Source organism: Prionailurus bengalensis, chromosome B1 (assembly GCF_016509475.1).
Source record: "Prionailurus bengalensis isolate Pbe53 chromosome B1, Fcat_Pben_1.1_paternal_pri, whole genome shotgun sequence".
Classification (NCBI taxonomy): domain Eukaryota; kingdom Metazoa; phylum Chordata; class Mammalia; order Carnivora; family Felidae; genus Prionailurus; species Prionailurus bengalensis.
In genome coordinates, this window is record NC_057344.1 from 194,733,916 (window position 1) to 194,753,325 (window position 19,410).

A 19,410-nucleotide genomic window follows, 5' to 3' on the forward strand; every position below is an offset into this window, starting at 1 on the left:
GTCCTCACTAGAACGCAACCACGATGGTGCCTTGGACTTGCCAAGGACTTCCCAGCCTCCAGAACAATGACAAAGAAACTTCTGCTCGTGGTAAGCTACCCAGGCCTGTTGTATTTTGTTATAGCAGCCCAAACAGACTATGACAACACCTCTTCTGTGGGGCAGGAGAGACTGGTAGGATTCACATAACAAGAGGTGAAGGCTCAAACCGCTAACTGCCGAAGCCTCAGCACTGCTGTGCATCACAGGGCTTAGAAAGAATGTGCACAGCAAAGGGCTTCACGACCAGCAGAACAAGCCCAGACAAGCAGTCCATCCAGCTCTATGCACACGGGCAAAAACTGCCATTTCACATGGGGGATGCCCCTCTTCACCAATGAAAAACCCTATAAGCTAAGAAAATGTGGAGACATGGCTGAGCCAAGTCATCTCCTCCCTTCGCCCTTGGCTGGGCGACCTTTAATTAGAATTACAAGTTGATCAGTCAGGACTTGGAACAGAATCCACTCCGGCCAGTTTAAGCAGAGAGCAAGTACAGAATCTCCAGGAGAGCCAGGGGATGAAGCTTCCAGACTGTGCAACTCGGAACCAAGCCCCAATTAACCATGTCCGACCGCCCAGCAGAGATCCTGAGCCCACCACCGGCACAGTCACCTCGGACGGAAACAGCCGTGTCACCATTAGGACCCCGCCCACCACTGTCCTTTCCTCTGGACAGTCTGACTCCTTGGCCGCAAGTCCCCTGAAAGGAAGCCTCAAGCACGTGCACCCAACTGGTGAGCTTTACATCAAGTATCGGCATCCTGGCTTCAAGGGCAAAGGGGAAGCAGACTGCTAGCTTCTTTCTTGGAGACATAGGACTTAAAGGGTGAGAAGGCCCCCAGGCGTATGAAATGTGCTCCAAAGGAGCTAGACCTCACCCTTTATGCTGGAGGTCTGTAGTGAAGCCTGGAGGCATTGTTTTCCAAGAGGGGACACAGCCAGAGCCTCCATTGTCCTGTTTCTTATCTATGAAACAGAGCCACCTAAGACAAAATAAAACCCCCTTTGTCTGGCAATACTTTACTTCCACTCAGGCCCGGCCACATGATTTGCAGGGCCCAGTGAAAAGCGCAAATGCTAGGTTCCTTGCTCAAAAATTTAAAATTTAAAAGACAGAAACAGAAGAGCATTAGACCAAGCTGAGCCCTTCTGAGGAGGAGTCCCTGGGCCCCTGCACAGATCACATGCCTTTGAGGCTGGTTCTGCTTCCTCCCTCCTCTGTGGCCGGTAGGGTTGTATTGTTTGAACCCTTGTCTAATCTAGCGTTGCTAGACATAATGGGAAGAGAGGGGAACTCAAATGATATTCTTGATAACACAGTATCTAGTAAGGTCTGGAAACCTCTTAGAGTTCATTTTGGGAGTGTCACGCTGGAATCTACACAAGGAAGAAGAAATCATGAAACTCCAAGGCCTCAATGAGAAGAAAAGTTGCTCTGGCAAGCTTGTTCATCCTGCCTGATCTTGTAACAATGCCCTACTGCCTGTCATAGGATATGGGTTGTCACGGTGCAGGAACTGGGGCAGGATTTTGAAACACTCCAGAGATTTCCTTTCTTCCTTCTTGTCTTCCTTCTTTCCTTCCTTCCTTTCTCTCCTCCCACCCCGCCTTCTTATATAAACCTTGGCCAAATGTTTGGCCAACCCCCTTTGAAGCTAAAGGAAGATATCCATGGTCTGATATCGTATGCCGAAGGCTACAAGTGGCCAACCTTTATATAAAAATAAAAAACACCCCCAAATTCAATCACCCACACCAGGTTTCTCAAAAAACCCATGGGATCTCAGCTACTAAAATAAAAATCTGGGCACTGGGGATAGCCAGGCTCATATGCATGGAAAACTCTTGTTTCCATGTAACTGTAAGTCTAATTTCCACCTGCAATGCTCAGGCTGTTTGAGTAGGGATATGACAACATCAGCCCTTGGAAGTGAGATAGAAATTATGTTACCCTGACAGGTGTCGTTAAACATGCCAAGGCAAGCAAGAGAGGTGCCAGTATGGACAGGAGAGAAGTCCAGTTTGGGAGAAAGAGAGACTGTTTTGTGTCAAAGTGCAAGGGAAAAGCAAAAGCAAAGACGATACGTGGATAGCAAGGTTGGAAATCTACTGAGAACGGAGTCCATTCAGATGGTTCTGAAACAGAATCTAGGGATCCTTAACATTTGTGGGATCTTATTTAGTACAGCAGATGGGCAAGCACTCCAACTCTGGTTGTAGAAACTCCTTTCCACTTACTAACCTTGTGACCTTGAGGAAGTGTCAAGCCTCAGTTTTCTTGTCTGCAAAATGAGATAGTAATGATAACTATCATTTATCAGGCATTTACAACAGTGCCTGGCTAATGATAAGAACTCATGAAATGCTAGCTATGGTCATGATGATGGTGATGATCATGAAGGTAGCTGATGACAGTGGTTAAGGAAGTTAGCTGGTCTCTCCTGCCAAATCACCAGCAATGGGCCAATGAGCCGGTGGATGCCACGAGGGAGGGGTAACGGTGGGAGAGAAGGAAACAGGAGAGAAAGAGATGGGAGACAGAGGGAACTAGTCAAGAGGCTTTGATGTCATTCCCAGGGAGAGAGATGAGGCCAGCCCAGGGCAGTCTGAGATGCTCTTTAGCTATTCATGGGGTTGTTATGTGTGTCTATGTTATACACAGTGATCATGAGGCTGTTCAGTTTTCCAACTGTATAGGGAATATTTGGTCAAGCGTCCACAAAAACTGTGGAGAGGCACTGCCAGGGGGGCCTCACCTAGAGATGAGGGGCACTGGGGTAAGAGAGAAAGAGCCCTGTGCTCAGGGTTACACATTTGAGGAACAGGTGTACTGCCCTTGGGCAATCTTTTTCTCCCCCTTACAGAGATTTACAGGCCCTGCAGGAAGTGAAAGAGCTCCTGCTGCCTGTTTCTGGGAACCGGGGCATCAGAATCAGGGAGTTCTCATGTCTGAAACCCCACACATGCTTTAGGTAAGAAAAGGAATAAGGAGAACAGAGAAGTGTCTGTGACAAGCTTTTGCTTTTATTTTTGTCTTCTGGAAATGTTTTGTGTCAAGACAAAGTACCACACACGTATGATACGTGCGTGTGTGTATATGTGTGTGGATTTCTCCCTTTCTGATTGTAAAAGTAACACATACTCATTAGAGAACATCCGAGAAACACGAAAATGCCAAAGTCAAAAATAGGAATCACTAATAAGACCACCACCCAGAGATAATTGCTCTGCCTTTGAGTTTATTACTTTTTCTTTCATTTGTTTACAATATGCATATCATAATAGAATTTGCTAAATTTGTATTATATTTTAGAAGGTTTTATATCTCACTTCTTGTACTTCTTGTTGACATTTTTCTATATCATTAAATGTTCTTTGAAAACATTTCAGTTACACACAGTGAAATTTACTCTTTTTGATATACGGTTCTAAGTGTTGACATAGATTCACTACCACAATCAAGATACAGAACAGTTTCTCACTCCCCCAAAATTCCCTCACACTACCCCTTTGTAGTTACCCCCTCCCCCTAGTCCTAACCCTTTGCTACCACTGATCTATTCTCCATTCCTACAGTGTTGCCTGTTCCAGAATGTCATATAAGTAGAATAATACAGTATGTCGCCTATTGGTCTGGCTTCTTGTATTAGCACATTTGAGTGTTACTCATGTAACATTTTCTTTCTGACTATATAGAGAGTGTTGCTGAGTATTGTATAGATGTACCACAGTGAGCCCATCCGTTCACCAGCTGAAGGACATTTGGATTGGTAAACATGACTTTTACCAGTTGAACACGATTCTAACCTACAGATATACCAAACCATATGAAAACAGTTCCCCATTATTGGACATTATGAGTTTCTCCCCCCCATTATACATAACCATTAAGTGAACACCTTTATTCATAAATCTTTGCACGTCAAATATATATACATTTATAGAGTGTATATATATCTTAAGCTATCAATAAGCAAGCAGTGTGCCCCACAGGGGATATAGGAAAATTCAGAAAAAATATAAAATCTAATTCTACTAGAATTTTCTAAAAATATTTTATTATGTAACAATAGTCTGGGTCTCAATGCTTTATACAATATGACACAAGAAACTAATAACTTGCTTTCATTCTAATGCAGCAATTTTAACCTGCTAAGGAGAACTAGACTAATTTCTTGTCTCTGAAATCCCAAGCTTGTGTATCATTGAAAACATTAACATTTTTTTCCCAGAAGGAAGCTTCTTTAGACAGTGGAACCACCTGGTATGCACAGAACAAGACGGAGGAATGCACAAGGGCGGGCTTCAGGGCTGGGGGATGGTAGGGCAGCACAGCTGGGCTTCCAGTCACAGTTGAATAACTGAAACCAGAACCACTAAGAAAGGAATGAAGAGGCTGGCACCATGTTCTGCACAGAGGGGTGGGGCTTCTCTTCGAGTGGAGGTTACTGCTCTGCAAATTAAAAAGGAAAGAGAGAAAATTTCAGTATTGGTATGCAACGCCTACTGTCAAAAATATACATGCATGCTGCAAAAAAAATTGAAATAGTGCAGAAAGTTAACAAGTGACGAGTAAAAGTGCCTTCGACTCCCCCATTCTTGCTTTCCACAGAGAATCATTGCTGGCGGTTTGAACTGTCTTCCCAGGAACGTAACACGTATGCATACATTACACATGTTCCCACACACACCTTCACACACCCTTTCATCTGAGTACAAATGCAACCTGTAATTTTTTTCCCCTAACATCATATTTTGGACATACTTTCATATTGTACGTATGAGTTAATTCATTCTTCCTCATGGATGAATTCTTACTGTATGGATATACCATAAACCTAGCCAACTTCCCTACTGATCGACTACATTGTCAGAGTTTAACTGGCATGGAAAAACCTATCTTGACTTAAAGACACCAAGAGAGGACCCGGCCAAAAAAAATGGACTCTGGTCGGGGCTCCTGAGTGGCTCAGCTGGTTGAGCATCCGTCTTCAGCTCAGGTCATGATGTCACAGTTCGTGGGTTTGAGCCCTGCGTCAAGCTCTACACAGAGCCTGCTTGGGATTCTCTATCCCTCTCTTTCTGCCCCTCCCTTGCTCTCTCTCTCTCTCTCTCTCTCTCTCAAAAATAAATACATAAACAAAACATGGACTTGTCATAGCAAATAGAGTCTGACCACTGACTGGATTTTTTAAAACAGAAATTACTGAATTTTTAAAAGCCAATTCAAAGATACATCTTTTTAAATCATGAAACCATCGAATGTTGGCTTGGAAATTTATCCCATGGTTTGGGACTCCATCTGAGTGCTGGTCACCCCTCATTCACTAATGTTTATTGCAGCATTATTTATAATAGCAAGATATGGAAGCAACCTATTGATGGATGAATGGATAAGGGAGATGTGGTATTCAAACACACACACACACACACGCTCATGCAGACACACACAGGAATATTACACAGCCACAAAAAAGGATGCAATTTTTAGCATTTGCAACAACATAGATGGACCTAGAGGGTATTATGCTAAGTGAAATAATTCAGACTATGAAAGACAAATACCATATGATTCAGTTATATGTAAATCTAAAAGAAAAAAAAATGAATAAACAAACAAAAAGTAGAATCAGACCTGGAAATACAGAGAACAAACTGATGGTTGCCAGAGGGGAGGAGAGTGGGAGAATGGGCAAAATGGATGAAGGGGAGTGGAAGATACAGACTTCCAGTTATGGAATGAATAAGTCAAAGAAAGAAAGAAAGAAAGAAAGAAAGAAAGAAAGAAAGAAAGAAAGAAAGAAAGAAAGAAAGAAAGAAAGAAAGAAAGAAAGAAAGAAAGAAAGAAAGAAAAGAAGGAAGGAAGGAAGAAAGAAAGAAAAGAAGGAAGGAAGGAAGGAAGAAAAGCATAGAGAATTTAATGATACTGTAATAGTGTCATATGCTAACAGATGGTAGTTATACTTGGGATGAGCATAGCATAATGTATAAGCCTGTCTAATCACTATATTGTACACCTGAAACTAATGTAACATTGTGTGTCAACTACACTCAAATAAAAAACAAATTAATAAAAATGGAATAAAGGAACCTCAAGCAGACACAAGTTTGTACTAGGGCTCCTCCTGCTGGACATTTACTATAATTGCACTTCTGATTCAGTTAACGTTTCAGACTTGATTTAGTCAAAATTATTATTTTTTCTTTACAATAATTAACGAATCCAAGGGTATACTTATTTTTATTCTTTTAGGAAAATAAAGTATTACAGAACTAAACATAGTCATAAGAGTCTCCACCCTTTTTCAGTTCTCACTGCCTTTTCTAGAAGTAACCACTGGTAGCAATTTGGAGCTCGTCTCCTTAGACCGTTTCATCACTGACATCCATTATCACGCACACACAGAAACACGTAGTTTTCCTTTGCTTTTCACGACTGGCTTCATGTTCTAGGCCCTGATTTGTCACAACTTAAACTTTTCCTGTCCACATGAGGTTGTGCTGGAGGGCAGTTTTTATGCAAAGAAAAAACATTATTTGCAATTACTTTTGTTTTAAAAGTTAATTCTAGCTATTAAGCTTATAAATTCAAACACCTTATTTCTCCAAACATTTTTCTAGTTGACTCACGAGTCATATTTTTCTGTTTAAAAACCTAGGCAGGGGGCGCCTGGTGGGCTCAGTACACAACTCTGGATGTCGAGGTCATGAGTTCAAGCCTCACATTGGGCCTAAAGCTTACTTTTAAAACAAAACAAAAAAAACCTAGGGACCTCTGATAATAACTCTTTTTTTTAAGTAATCTTGGGGTGCCTGGGTGGCTCAGTCAGCTGGGCGTCTGACTTCGGCTCAGGTTACGATCTCATGGTGCATGGGTTCGAGCCCTGCATCAGGCTCTGTGTGGACAGCTCAGAGCCTGGAGCCTGCTTCCGATTCTGTGTCTCCCTCTCTCTCTGCCCCTCCCTTGCTCATGCTCTCTCTCTCTCTCTCTCTCTCTCTCTCTCTCTCAAAAATAAATAAATCATTAAATTTTTTAAATAAATTAATTAATTAAAAAATAAAAAGTGATCTCTGTGCCCAACATGGGGCTCGAACTCACTATCCCAACATCCAAAGTCACAGGCTCTACAGATTAAGCCAGCCAGGTGCCCCTGACAATAAGTTTTAAGGGGATTTCATACTTAATCAAATTTCCTTGAATATTTTTAACTCAGGTTATTTTAGACTAAATTATTTTAAACTTATCTTTTTTAAATGTTACATTTTTTTAATTACTTCAAGTGACTTTAAATGAGTAACACCTTCTCAAACACTTGATTCTAGTAAATCTAAGAAAGTTATAAAATTTCATCTTAATTCTCTTAAACATTCCAATTTTGGCTAAAAACTTAGTAGAATCTCTTATAACTTTCAACATTAAAAACCCAAGTCTACAATCAGTTATTTAATAGTTACATATATATATTTGGAATCACAGGGCTATTTTTATATGCTAAATTCTCTAAAATGCTGCAAATTTAATACCAAAAAATGCAAGTTCTTCCTAAACTTACCACAAAACTATTTTTTTTAATGTTGATTTATCTTGGAGAGAGAAAGAGCTCGAGGAAGGGAGGGGCAAAGAGAGAGGGAGACAGGTCCGAAGCAAGCTCCAGGCTCTGAGCCGTCAGCACAGACCCTGACATGGGGCTCAAACCCATGAACCATGAGATCATGACCTGAGCCGTAGTCGAATGTTCAACCAACCTAGCCACCCAGGCGCCCCAACTTTCCACAAAACTATTAATAATATGAGTTGGATTTATATTAACAGCTATATATTCCATTCTAAACCTTTGTAGATTAAAAGTCCTTTGTTCCACTATTCCAAAGCAAGTTGAGCTTGGATTTCCCACTTCTGTGTCCTAGGGTATGTGGGGGGAAGAGAGACAATGCATTTTGGACAGAGAATTCCGACCAAGATGAGACTTTTGATGTTTCTCCTTGACCTCGATTGATACAAGGAGTCCTTATTTCAATAACATAAGTATGTCTGTTTTCTCATTTCCTCACCAATCCTGTATTGTCATTGTACTGAATTTTTGGCCAATACTGGAGTCTACAAGATTGTTTTCTACATATTTTTACATGAGAAATTGTTCATGAGAATTTCTCCATATTGCTGTATGATTATCCTATCACTGTTTCCCCCACCCAGCTTTACAGAGATATAAACTACATACAATGTCTACATTCTATTCCAGTAAATGTAACCCTTTGATGTAACCATTCACTTCTCATTGGATATCTACCTCTGATTCAGTATTATAAAGAATGCTTTGGTGAACATCTCTGAGCATAGAGGTTGTGCCCACATTCTGAATCGTTTCTTTAGAAGAGGGTACCAGAAGTACCCTAAGGTCTGACTTAAGGTCAAAGATTATGAATATTTTTATAATGCCTGATACATATTGTCAAATTTTTCTCCCAAAGCAATTTACAAACTTATAATGGCATCAAGCATTTAATAACATCTTTAAAATATTTTTTCCGCTGTATGTCAAAGACATTGTGGTGAAAATTGCACCTCATGAAATCTGTATCTCATTTGGGGCACCTGGGTGGCTCAGTCGGCTGAGCATCCAACTTCAGCTCAGGTCATAATCTTGCCATTCAGTTCGTGAGTTGGAGCCCCACATCGGGCTCACTGCTCTTAGCACAGAATCCACTTAGGATCCTCTGTGCCCTTCTCCCTCTATCCCTCCCTGACTTGTGCTCTCTCAAAACAAATAAACATTTAAAAAATTATATCTCATTATTACTACAAGGAGGAACTCATTCTCCGTATTTGCCATTTGGGGATCATCTCTTGCAAATTATCCATCAATATTCTTAGTGAAGTTGTTTAAAAAAGAGATCAGTAAAATTCCTTCCGGGGCAATGAGAGTGGAGGAAAATCTGGCAACGAGTGAAAGAGGGTTTGGGTTTTTTTTTATTATTATTATTCATTTTTTTAATTTACATCCAAGTTAGTTAGCATCTAGTGCAACAATATTTTCAGGAGTAGATTCCTTAGTGCCCCTTACCCATTTAGCCCCTCCCCCTTCACACCCCCTCCAGTAACCCTCTGTTTGTTCTCCATATTTAAGTGTCTCTTATGTTTTGTCCCCCTCCCTGTTTTTATATTATTTTTGCTTCCCTTCCCTTATGATCATCTGTTTTGTACCTTAAAGTCCTTATATGAGTGAAGTCATATATTTGTCTTTCTCTGACTGACTAATTTCGCTTAGCATAATACCCTCCAGTTTCATCCACATAGTTGCAAATGGCAAGATTTCATTCTTTTTGATTACCAAGGAATACCCCATTGTATATATATACACCACATCTTCTTTATCCATTCACACACCGATGGACATTTGGGCTCTTTCCATACTTTGGCTATTGTTGAAAGGGCTGCTATAAACATGGGGGTGCAAGTGCCAAGAGGGTTTTATTCTTGACATTCAATGGAACTGGGAAAGAACTGTCATAAATAAATCTATTCAACAATCACTGAAAGAATGCCCAAACAAAGTAAAGAACAGATCAGGGACTATAAGCCCCTTCCTGGCGTGCCTGTGGCTCAGTTGGTTAAGCGTCTGACTTCGGCTCAGGTCATGATCTCATACTTTTGAGAGTTCAAGCCCCACATCAGGCTCTCCACTCTCAGCACAGAGCTCACTTTGGATCCTGTCTCTCTCTCTGCCCCTTCCCCCTCACTCTCTCTCTTAAAAATAAACATTTTTTAAAAAAATCCTTCCTTATCTGCTGTGATGTGAACCACAGGGACATTTTGAGGCAGTGTGGTTTGGTGGGAAAAACAAGGATTTGACACACGAACTTGCATTCTGTGCGTGGCTCTAGCCAGTCCTGAATGACTCTAAGAGATCACTTAGCCCCCTCAGCATCATTGATGGGGATCAAATTGCCCACCTTCCAGGAACGTGATCAGGAGGCAAGATGATGACCCCAGACTGCCGCACTGGAAGCCCGACACACCCAAAGTCCTCAGAAAGGCCTGGGAGAGGTAAGGAGAGCCACCCTCAGTCACCCGGCACATCCTGCAGAGGATGCACAAAGTGCAGAGGAGGTAAACTGAGGCACGGGGTGCCAGGGTGGCACCACTTGCCTCTTTCAGGATGGCAGTGGAGGGCCCAGTGGTTTTATAAAAAGAAACTTTACATGATCTGTAACTGTATAAAGTTGATAATCTCCTTAAGGAAACAGGGAGTAAAACCGTAAAGACCCGAGTTACACTGTAACACTAAGGAGCCTACGCGGCCAGGCCTTTTGAAGTCCCCAGCAAACTGGGTTGCCCAGGCCACGAAATCCTCCCACAACCTTATTCCCCTTTTCTCTGCCTAAGTGAACCATCGGTTTCTGTTTCTTGCAGTCGAAATCTGGAACTTACACATTTGCTACCACCAGGCATGTCTCCAACTTCCTAGGACACCTGTCATTCCTTTTGGCTACCTGGCCAGATTGAGACATTGTCTGAAACACGTGCTTCCACAGAGAGGAAACCAATCCCTTTCTTTCTTTCTTTCTTTCTTTCTTTCTTTCTTTCTTTCTTTCTTCCTTTCCTTTCTTCCTTTTTTTCTTCCTTTTCTTTCTTTCTCTCTTTCTCTCTTCTTTTTCCTTCCTCTCTTTTCTTTCTTCTCTCCTTTCTTCCTCTTTCTTTCTTTTCTCTTTTCTTCCTTTCTCTCTCCCTTTTTCTACCTTTTTCCTTTCTCTTTTCTTTCTTTCCCTCTTTTCTTTCTTTCTTTCTCTCTCCCTTTTTTTCTTTCTCCCTCTCTCTTTTCTTTCTTTTTTCTTTCTTTCTCTTTGTCTCTCCCTTTCTCTTCTTTCTTTCTTTCTTTCTTTCTTTCTCTTTTCTTTCTTTCTCTCCCTCTTTCTTCTTTTTTCTTTCTTTCTTTCTTTCTTTCTTTGTTTCTTTCTTTCTCCCCCCAATCTCTTTCTCTCTCCCTCTCTCTCTCTCCTAAGTGCCTACCAGGTTGCAGGCTCCATGCTAATCTCTTGGGAAACATCCATCAGTGAACAAAACAGGTAAAAGTCTCTGTCCTTCTGGGGCTTATGTGCTAACAGGTGGGAGGTAGGCAGTAAAGAATAAACTTAAGCACCTGGGTGGCTCAGACGGTTAAGCATCCAACTTTAGCTCAGGTCATGGTCTCATCATTTGTGAGTTTGCACTGACAGTGTGGAGCCTGCCTGGGATTCTCTCTCTCTGCCTCTCCCCCACTTGCATGCACACATGCTCTCTCTTGCTCTCTCTCTCTCTCTCTCTCTCAAAATAAGTAAACTTTAAGAAAAACGTGTGTAAAAAAAAAGAATAAACTTAATGAGCAAATAAGTCAGAAGCTGATAAACATCATAAAAAAGAAAAATAGAGCCACAGGAGGGTTTCACAGAGCCAGTCCATGGTGCAGGCTGTAATTTAAAATACCGAGGTCAGGATAACTTCCTGGAGGTGAGATACAAGCTAATACAGCAGGTGAGAGAGCCCATTGACAGCTAGGGGAAGGACTTCCAGGCAGAGGGAACAGAGCAGGTAAAGGCCCTGGGGCAGGAATGCACCTGGGATGTTCCAGGAGGCCACTCTGAGGCACAGAAAGGAGAAGGGAGTAAGGAAGAAGCTGGAGAGAACTGGGCCAGAGCAGGCTGTTTGGCTCTTACTCTGAGTGATGTGGGAGTGACTGCAGAGTTGTGAGCCGACGAGTCCCATGACTGAATAGTTACAGAACTACACTCTATACTTTGTGAACTTCTGGAAGTTTCCCTAATAAACAATTAAAATGGCAGCTGCGCCTCAAACAGGCCATGAAGGATGGGACAAGGTGGAAGCAAGAAGGCTCATTAGAGCCCGCTAGGTAATCTAGCTGACTGCTAGACAGGCTGGTTCTGGTAGGTGACTGCATACTCCATCAATCTGTAGGTTGAGCCAGTGGAATTTTCTGGTGAAGCATGAGAGAAGGGAAGGAATCAAAGACGGCTCCAAGATTTCTGGAACAGGCATTTGGGGATTTGGGGAAAGTTGGGCATTGCCATCAATTGAGACCAGGAAGACTCTGGGTGGACCAAGTTTAGAGGTGTCTTAGTTTCCTGTTGCCACTGCAATAAATCAATCAGTGGCTTAAAACAATGCACATTTACTCTCTTACAGTTCTGAAGGCTGGAAGTCAGAAACCAGTCTCACCACACTAAAGTCAAGGTGTCAGTGGGGCTCCTTCGTTCTGGAGAGCCTCCTGAAGGAAGAATCGGTTTCCCTGCCCTTTTCTGCTTTAAAGTACACCCTTCCAGGGGCGCCTGGGTGGCTCCGTCAGTTAAGCATCTGACTTCAGCTCGGCTCATGATCTCACGGTTTGTGAGTTCGAGCCCCGCATCGGGTGAGCTGGAGCCCTGCCCCGCTTCAGGTGAGCCCCGCTTCAGGTGAGCCCTGCTTCTCTCTCCTCTCTCTCTGCCCCTTGCTCACTTGCACTCTCAATAAATAAATAAATAAATAAATAAGGTGCACCAGTCCAATCTCTGCTTCCATGATCACACTGCCTGCTTGTGTTGTGCATCGAATCTCCCTCTGCCTCCCCCTCATAAGGACACTTGTGATTCTATTTAGGGTCCACCTGGATAACCAAGGATAGTCTCCCCATCTCAAGATCCTCAACGTAATCACATCTGAAAAGTCCCTTTGCCATACAAGGTGACAGTCACAGATTCCAAGGATGACAACTGGGTATCGTTAGGCGCCATGATTCAGCCTACCGGAGCAGGTAAACTCAGTTCGGTTTGGGATGTGTTGAGATTGAAATACCTATTAGACCATCCAAGTGGAAACACTGAGTAGACTGTTAAATATGCAAGTATGGCGTTCCGTACAGGACCTAGACTAGAGACATTCATTCCAGAGGCACCGGCATATAGGTGAGATTTAAAGCCACGAGGCTGGATTTAAAGCAGATACTCACTTTCCCACCCTGCCCTGCAGTTAGCACACAGACACATGACCAAACTCTGCCAACCAGCTGTCCCCATCGGAGCACAGTGGATTGAGACAGCAGGGCCCCCCAACGTCTAGTCTAGGGGCACCTGGGTGGCTCATTTGGCTAGCGTCTAACTCTTGATTTCGGCTCGGGGCGTGATCTCATGGTTCATGAGATCAAGCCCCACACTGGGTTCTGCTGAGTACACTGGGATTCTCTCTCCCTCTCTCTCTGCCCCTCCCCGACTCACACTCTCTCTTTCTCTCAAAATAAATAAGCTTAACAAGTAAACTGTTCTAACCATGAGGATGCCTAAGGCACCAGCGCTCTGAGGCTGCAGTGGCAGAGATTGTAGAAGCACCCAGGTGTGAGCACAGGTACTCTCTGAGCTGTGTGTACCCACACAGGCTCCCCTCCGGCAGTTCTGGGTCAGACTTCGGCCTGGCCTCCGGTCCCGCTTCCCCGGCTCTCACAGGAAGATTCTGTGCGGTGCCTTAAAATCTTTGAATACATCCCATTTCTGCTGAACTACCTGGAGCTGATGTGTGATGCTCGTAGACAAGAATTTCGACCGATGCACTTCCTACTTGAACTTGAGGAACCTGGGCCCTGTGCCCAGGCCTGGCTCTTTAAGAATCTTTCCAGTGTTCTGTCTAGAAAGGAGGTGGGGGGGCTAATACACCCGTTGCTTTCTTCAATCTCCACGACAAACCTGCGAGGTGGTTTCCACTGTTTTTCATTTGGGGCCTGAGAAAACCGGACTCCAAGCACAGTGCTCTTACCGCCGCCCAAAGGCTCACTGTCTGCAGTCTGTGGGCAGGAAAGTTCCCGGTGAGAAGTTGGGAGGTGGTGTGTGTAGAAAGAGTGTGAAGGACCCGGAAGGCCAGACTAGAAGTCTGGATCGGTCACAGGAACCTTGAAGGTCTTTGAGCGGCGTGGACGGGACGGTGGGTGTCCTTTCCACGTGAAGCAATTGAGGGCCCAGGATCATAGAACATTCTTGCTCTTTCATGAGAGGATGAGAAAACTGCATGCCTCCTCCGAGGGGTCAGCTCCAGGGTCACATGCTGTCATGGTGGGTCTGCTCGTTACTTCCCTCCCGGGAACAGTCCGGGGCGGACACGGCAGCTCCACGGTCGGGAGCGCCCAGCCTCCCCCATCGTGCGGCTCTGAGCGCCCAGCGGAGGACGGTCCCCACCGCGTGGCCCAGGTCCATCCACGGGGCGGCAGGAACGCACACAGGGAAGGCAGGTCCCTTCCTTTCAAGTGGAGTCACGCCCATCGCCCCACCGCAGCGCAAAGGGAAGCCAGGAAACACGCTCGCTGCTCTCGGCAGCCCTGAGCCCAACTGAAATGCGAGGGTTCTCTTACTAAATGAAGGAGACAAGGGCTCTGTGGGGATGGTGAGCAGTCCTTCTCTCTCTTTCTGTGTCTGCCTGTCTGTTTCTCTCTTTCTAATGGACTAGTTATGAAACTGAACAAGATATTCTTTTTTTTTTAATGTTTTTTAACGTTTATTCATCTTTGAGAGACAGACAGACAGACAGACCACGAGCAGGGAAGGGGCAGAGAGAGAGGGAGACACAGAACCCGAAGCCGGCTCCAGGCTCCGAGCTGTCAGCACAGAGCCCGACGCGGGGCTCGAACCCACGGGCCGTGAGATCACGACCTGAGCCCAAGTGGGACGCTCAACCGACCGAGCCACCCAGGCGCCCCAAAATGGACAAAAAATTCCATGTAACGCACACAGCACAATGTGCAGCAGCCAGAGTACTCTTTTCCCCTAACAGATGGAAGAACGGATGGTATGGACTTCAGCTCACCTGGGCAGGTGTTCATCAAACCTGCACCATCTTAGCCGCTCAGAGAGCCCGAGCCGCTCAGCGCAGAAGCACAGGACTCCCTCCGCAGCCACATGTTCTAGGGCGCGTGTGTAAAATCATACTGCAATTCATCAGTGGTCTATAAACAGTCCCGCTTATCTTGGGGAGGCAAGGAGGTCGGGGCAGGACAGCTACTTACGAGTTTAAGGCACAGTCAGGATGAGTGCTGTGGTCCACGCACATTAAGAGCTTCACTGGTCTACAGAATGAAAAGAAATAATATGTAAGGGATTATTTAAATGACTCTCACTCATCAAACATTTACGGTATGCCTGGAAAGTACCGGGGATACAAAGTCTCTCACCTAAAAGAACACAAACTGTTTGTTTTTAAAAATATTAGCCAGCATTTATTAGGCACTTACTACATACCAAGAAATTTGATGATGGATTTTTTTGTTTGTTTTTAATTGTTTTAATCTTTATTTATTGCTGGGAGAGAAATAGCACACACAGAGTGCGAACAGGGGAGGAACAGAGTGACAGGGAGACACGGAATCCGAAGCAGGCTCCAGGCCCCGAACTGTCAGCACAGAGCCCGACGCGGGGCTCGAACTCACGAACCGCGAGATCATGACCTGAGCCGACGTCGCACGCTTCACCGACTGAGCCACCGAGGCACCCCCGATGAGATTTTCTATATAGACTTTGCCATTTAATCCTCACAAAGACCAAACAGAGCAGGTATTAATACCATCTCCAGTTTACAGATGAGAAAGCTGATCAGAGTAACTGGCCCAAGAACACACACTAATGGCTGTGGGGCGGAATGTGAGCTGAATGCGAACCCTGCAGGCTCACCCCAGAGCCCAAGCGCAGAACCACCCAAGCAAGCATGTACAGTCTTGCCTGGAAAATCCTCTTGATAAGTTCTTTGGCCAGAAAGTTGGACTTGAAGCACACGGGTGATGGCCTTTGCTCAGGCTCCAGCAACAAAGAAAGCTGACTGGCTCCGTGAGTAGAGGGAGGAGATGTGGAGTCCCAGGAGGGCAGGGAAAGCAGTAGTGAAGAGAGAAGCCGGGTAACAGGAGCACAGGGCACACTAGGTAGGAGTCAGGCCAACAGGGGCTCCCTCCCTGGCCGGGTGGCTGGAAGGGACTTTGGAGAAACAGGAAATGTGTGTGTGCTCTACTGCTCCCTGAGGCTTGCCTACTTTCCAGTAAAGTCTACGATACACAGCTATTTGTTATGACCGTAGTTTATTGCTGTGGCTTCATGCCCCCCACTCCAAAGTCATTGAGTTTCACTGAGTCTGGCCCAAGACAGCGCTCACAGAAAGCAACCAGGAGGCAAGAGAGGCTATGACAAGAGAAGACGTGGCCAGAATTGGCAAGAAATCTTGGGGAGAACTTCCGTCTGCCACAGGAGAGAGGACAACATCACCTGAATTTTATGGGGCAGGTTCTCAGTTACATCTGGGTTGGAGTTTGGTTTGTTACCCTTTGTGACTCTCCTGCAGTAAGCCTTCTCCCCTGTGCCCTGGGAGCAAAACAAAACCCCACCTTAACACAAGAGCCCGTGGGCAGTAAAGAAGTGGGAGAAGGGGAGCTGACCCAGGCTTGCAAGGGAAGAGACCGGAAGGCCAGCATCAGTGGGGACAACACTAGGGCAAGTGACAGCAGGCTAAGTCCCTGAGGACAGCCGTGCGCAGGGAAGGAGACCTTGGGCTCTGCCCTGGGTCACCATACGTGGCCTGACGACTTACAAAGCCAACTTCCTCGAGGGAGTTCTGGGCCAAAGCAAAGTGGTCTCACATGTGGAACTTTTTGGCACAATTTTCTCCATCATTGAGCAGTTTTAGTAAAAAAAAACAAAAAACAAAAAACAAAAACTGCCTTTCAAGAAAAATATACAAAAATCTGGTGCTTTCTTGTTGTGATGAGCACTGGGTGCTCTATCGAAGTGTTGAATCACTATATTGTACACCTGAAACTAAGATTACATGGTATGTTAACTGCAATTTGAATAAAAACATTAAAAATAAATGAAATAAAATCTGGTGCTTTAAGAAAGGAAGGGTCCTATAGTAGAGGGGCTCCTGGGTGGCTCAGTCGGTTAAGCATCCAACTCTAGATTTCAGCTCAGGTCATGATCTCACAGTTTCATGGGCTTAAGCCCCACGTCGGGCTCTGCCCTGATAGTGTGGCACTTACTTGAGATTCTACCTCTCACTCTGCCCCTCCCCTGCTTGCACTCTCTTTCTCAAGAATAAATAATAATAAATTAAAAAATGAAAGAAAGAAAGAAAGAGTCCTCTCGTAGAAAGAAAAGAGCATACTTCAAAGCCATAGAATGCTAGGTTCAAAACTCAGCTCTGCCACAGAGTAGTGACCTTGCAAAACTTATTTAATTTCTCTGACCCTTAATTTATCCCTCCATGGAAAGCGGGTGTTTATATAAAGCTTAACAACAGACAAAACGAATCCACCACAAGTCTAGACAGAGGCTACTATTGTGGGCAGGTGGGGAGACTCTGGGGTGCTGGTTATATTGTTTCCCGATCTAGACAGGTGCGTGTGGAACTTGTGAAAATTCATTCAACCGTGTACTTAGGGCTTGTGCATTTTCCCGTACATAGTTTATATTTCCCCAAAAAGAGGACATTGTTTTAATAGAAGATGGCAACACCTAACTTTTGAGTTTCCTGAGAGCGTTAACAATAACAGATGAGTACACTGGGACAGCTTCAAGCTGTGGGGCTCCTTCTCTGGGAAAGCGGAGGGCAGCCCACATTTCCCGTGGGCTCTGCTCAGTGGGGACGATTACCCAGCCCCCAGAGCCACGGAGAAGCTATGGTACAGTAAAGCCAGACGGATGGTCGTGGGGCCTGGCCAAGACCGCAGATGTAATTGCCACCCTTGCCAATTTGGGGGAAAGCCACTAAGGCCTTGCAGTGTTGGACTTCGGCCCCGAGGAACCGAGCAGGGCTGCAGACTTAGGCAGTGAGGCAGAGAAAAGCAGGAAGCAGCAAGGTAAGAACTCCCGGTCCAGGGGAGGGTTTCCAACAGGTATCAGGGTTTCAGCCAAGTTTATCTAAACTTCCAAGAATCAGGAAAGCCCTTAGGCAATATGTAAATACATAAAGTGCTTAGCCTACAATGTGCTCAGTAAATGGTAGCTGTTACTATTTTCCTATAGGTCCACTGTCAAGGTCTATCTGTAAGTACCTCAAACAAACCCACCTTAGCACCTATCTTAGGCAAGGACTCATGGCATCCACAAATGCCAGGACCACAGTGCCTGTCCTCAGGCGACTCACCATTGCTGTAAGCAAGGGAGGGGAAATGGGACAAGCAGCCAGGAAACAGGACTTTACTGTCTGTCCTTGAAGCATTTTTTTTTTTTTTTTTTTTTGAGAGAGAGAGAGAGAGAGAGAGCACGCACGCATGCTGGAGACAGGCAGAAGAGAGAGAACCTTAAGCAGGTCCAACACTCATCGTGGAGCCCAAGCCCAACACAGGGATTAATCCCACGACCCCAGGATCACGACCTGACCGGAAATCAAGAGTCAGACCCTCAACTGACTCGGCCACCCAGGTATCCCCTTGAAGCATCTTTTCTTAAAGACTCTGGACAAAAGTGGGTGGGACCCAGGCAGAGGTCTGGCCAGAAGGCACCCTCAGCCCTCGTGCCCAGTGACAACCCAGAAGGCACAGTCCAGGGGCCCTCAGCGCTGATCCCAGCAGAACCCTTTCCAACGGCCCCTTGCCCTCCAAAATCACCGCTCCGCCCTGGAAATTGTGCACTGATTAGGATATACCACCTACAGGTGATCATTAATACAGCGGTACTGAAAGCCCATTTTTTCCAGTCTCTCTTCCAGGATTTTCACACTGCCTTCTCCACAGGATTCCCTAAAATACAAAAACATAGAATATAAATAAATTAAAGGAGGAAGAAGGAAGTTGTTTCTGGGTGAATTACCATGTCCCATGACTACGTGCTTCCTGGGTTAGTCTCCACTCTGAGAGAATATGGGAAAACCTGCTGCACCCTAGAAAGCTGAACGCTGAGAACCTGTCTTGGTGGGTCCAGCTGAGGGGGGGTGGGGGTGGGGGGACCTGCCCTGGCACATGGTGGTGGTCACAGGGCACTCCGCAGCCCTCCCCCCAGCAACACACCTTAGGGCAGAGCCCCAGGTCCCCAGAATGCTGGCGACTTGTGTCCCATACAGTATGTTTTAAATGAAAGCAAGAACATACAAACCAAAAATTATTAAAAATGCAAATAAACCCATAGGGAAAAAAAATCACCCCAATCGCACATCGCTAGAGGTAACTATGGTTAACATTTTGTTGTATACCGTTCTCAATCTTTGAAATGCATTCATTCCCATGAGACTTTTTTTTTTAATTTTTTTTAACGTTTATTTACTATTGAGAAACAGAGACAGAGCATGAACGTGGGAAGGGCAGAGAAAAGGGGAGACACAGAATCCGAAGCAGGCTCCAGGCTCCGAGCTGTCAGCATAGAGCCCAACGTGGGGCTCGA

At 44.9% G+C, this 19,410-nt stretch overlaps 1 protein-coding gene across 3 annotated transcripts in view; it reads right to left on the minus strand.

Annotated features, from left to right (window-relative positions):
• Positions 1-3,261: 3,261 nt before the first annotated feature.
• Positions 3,262-19,410, minus strand: part of BST1 (bone marrow stromal cell antigen 1) — a 31,309-nt gene continuing 15,160 nt past the window's right edge. The window contains exons 7-9 of one of the 3 annotated variants that reach the window (XM_043572920.1): positions 18,687-18,773; positions 15,060-15,119; positions 3,262-4,495 (exon numbers count right to left, since the gene is read on the minus strand). In XM_043572920.1, the coding sequence (XP_043428855.1) occupies positions 4,390-4,495; positions 15,060-15,119; positions 18,687-18,773 (253 nt within the window). In that variant the 3' untranslated portion in view covers positions 3,262-4,389. Of the gene's footprint in view, positions 4,496-14,704; positions 14,982-15,059; positions 15,120-18,686; positions 18,774-19,410 lie in introns of those variants that run through there. The other 2 variants (XM_043572921.1, XM_043572923.1) reach the window with 2 other exon arrangements.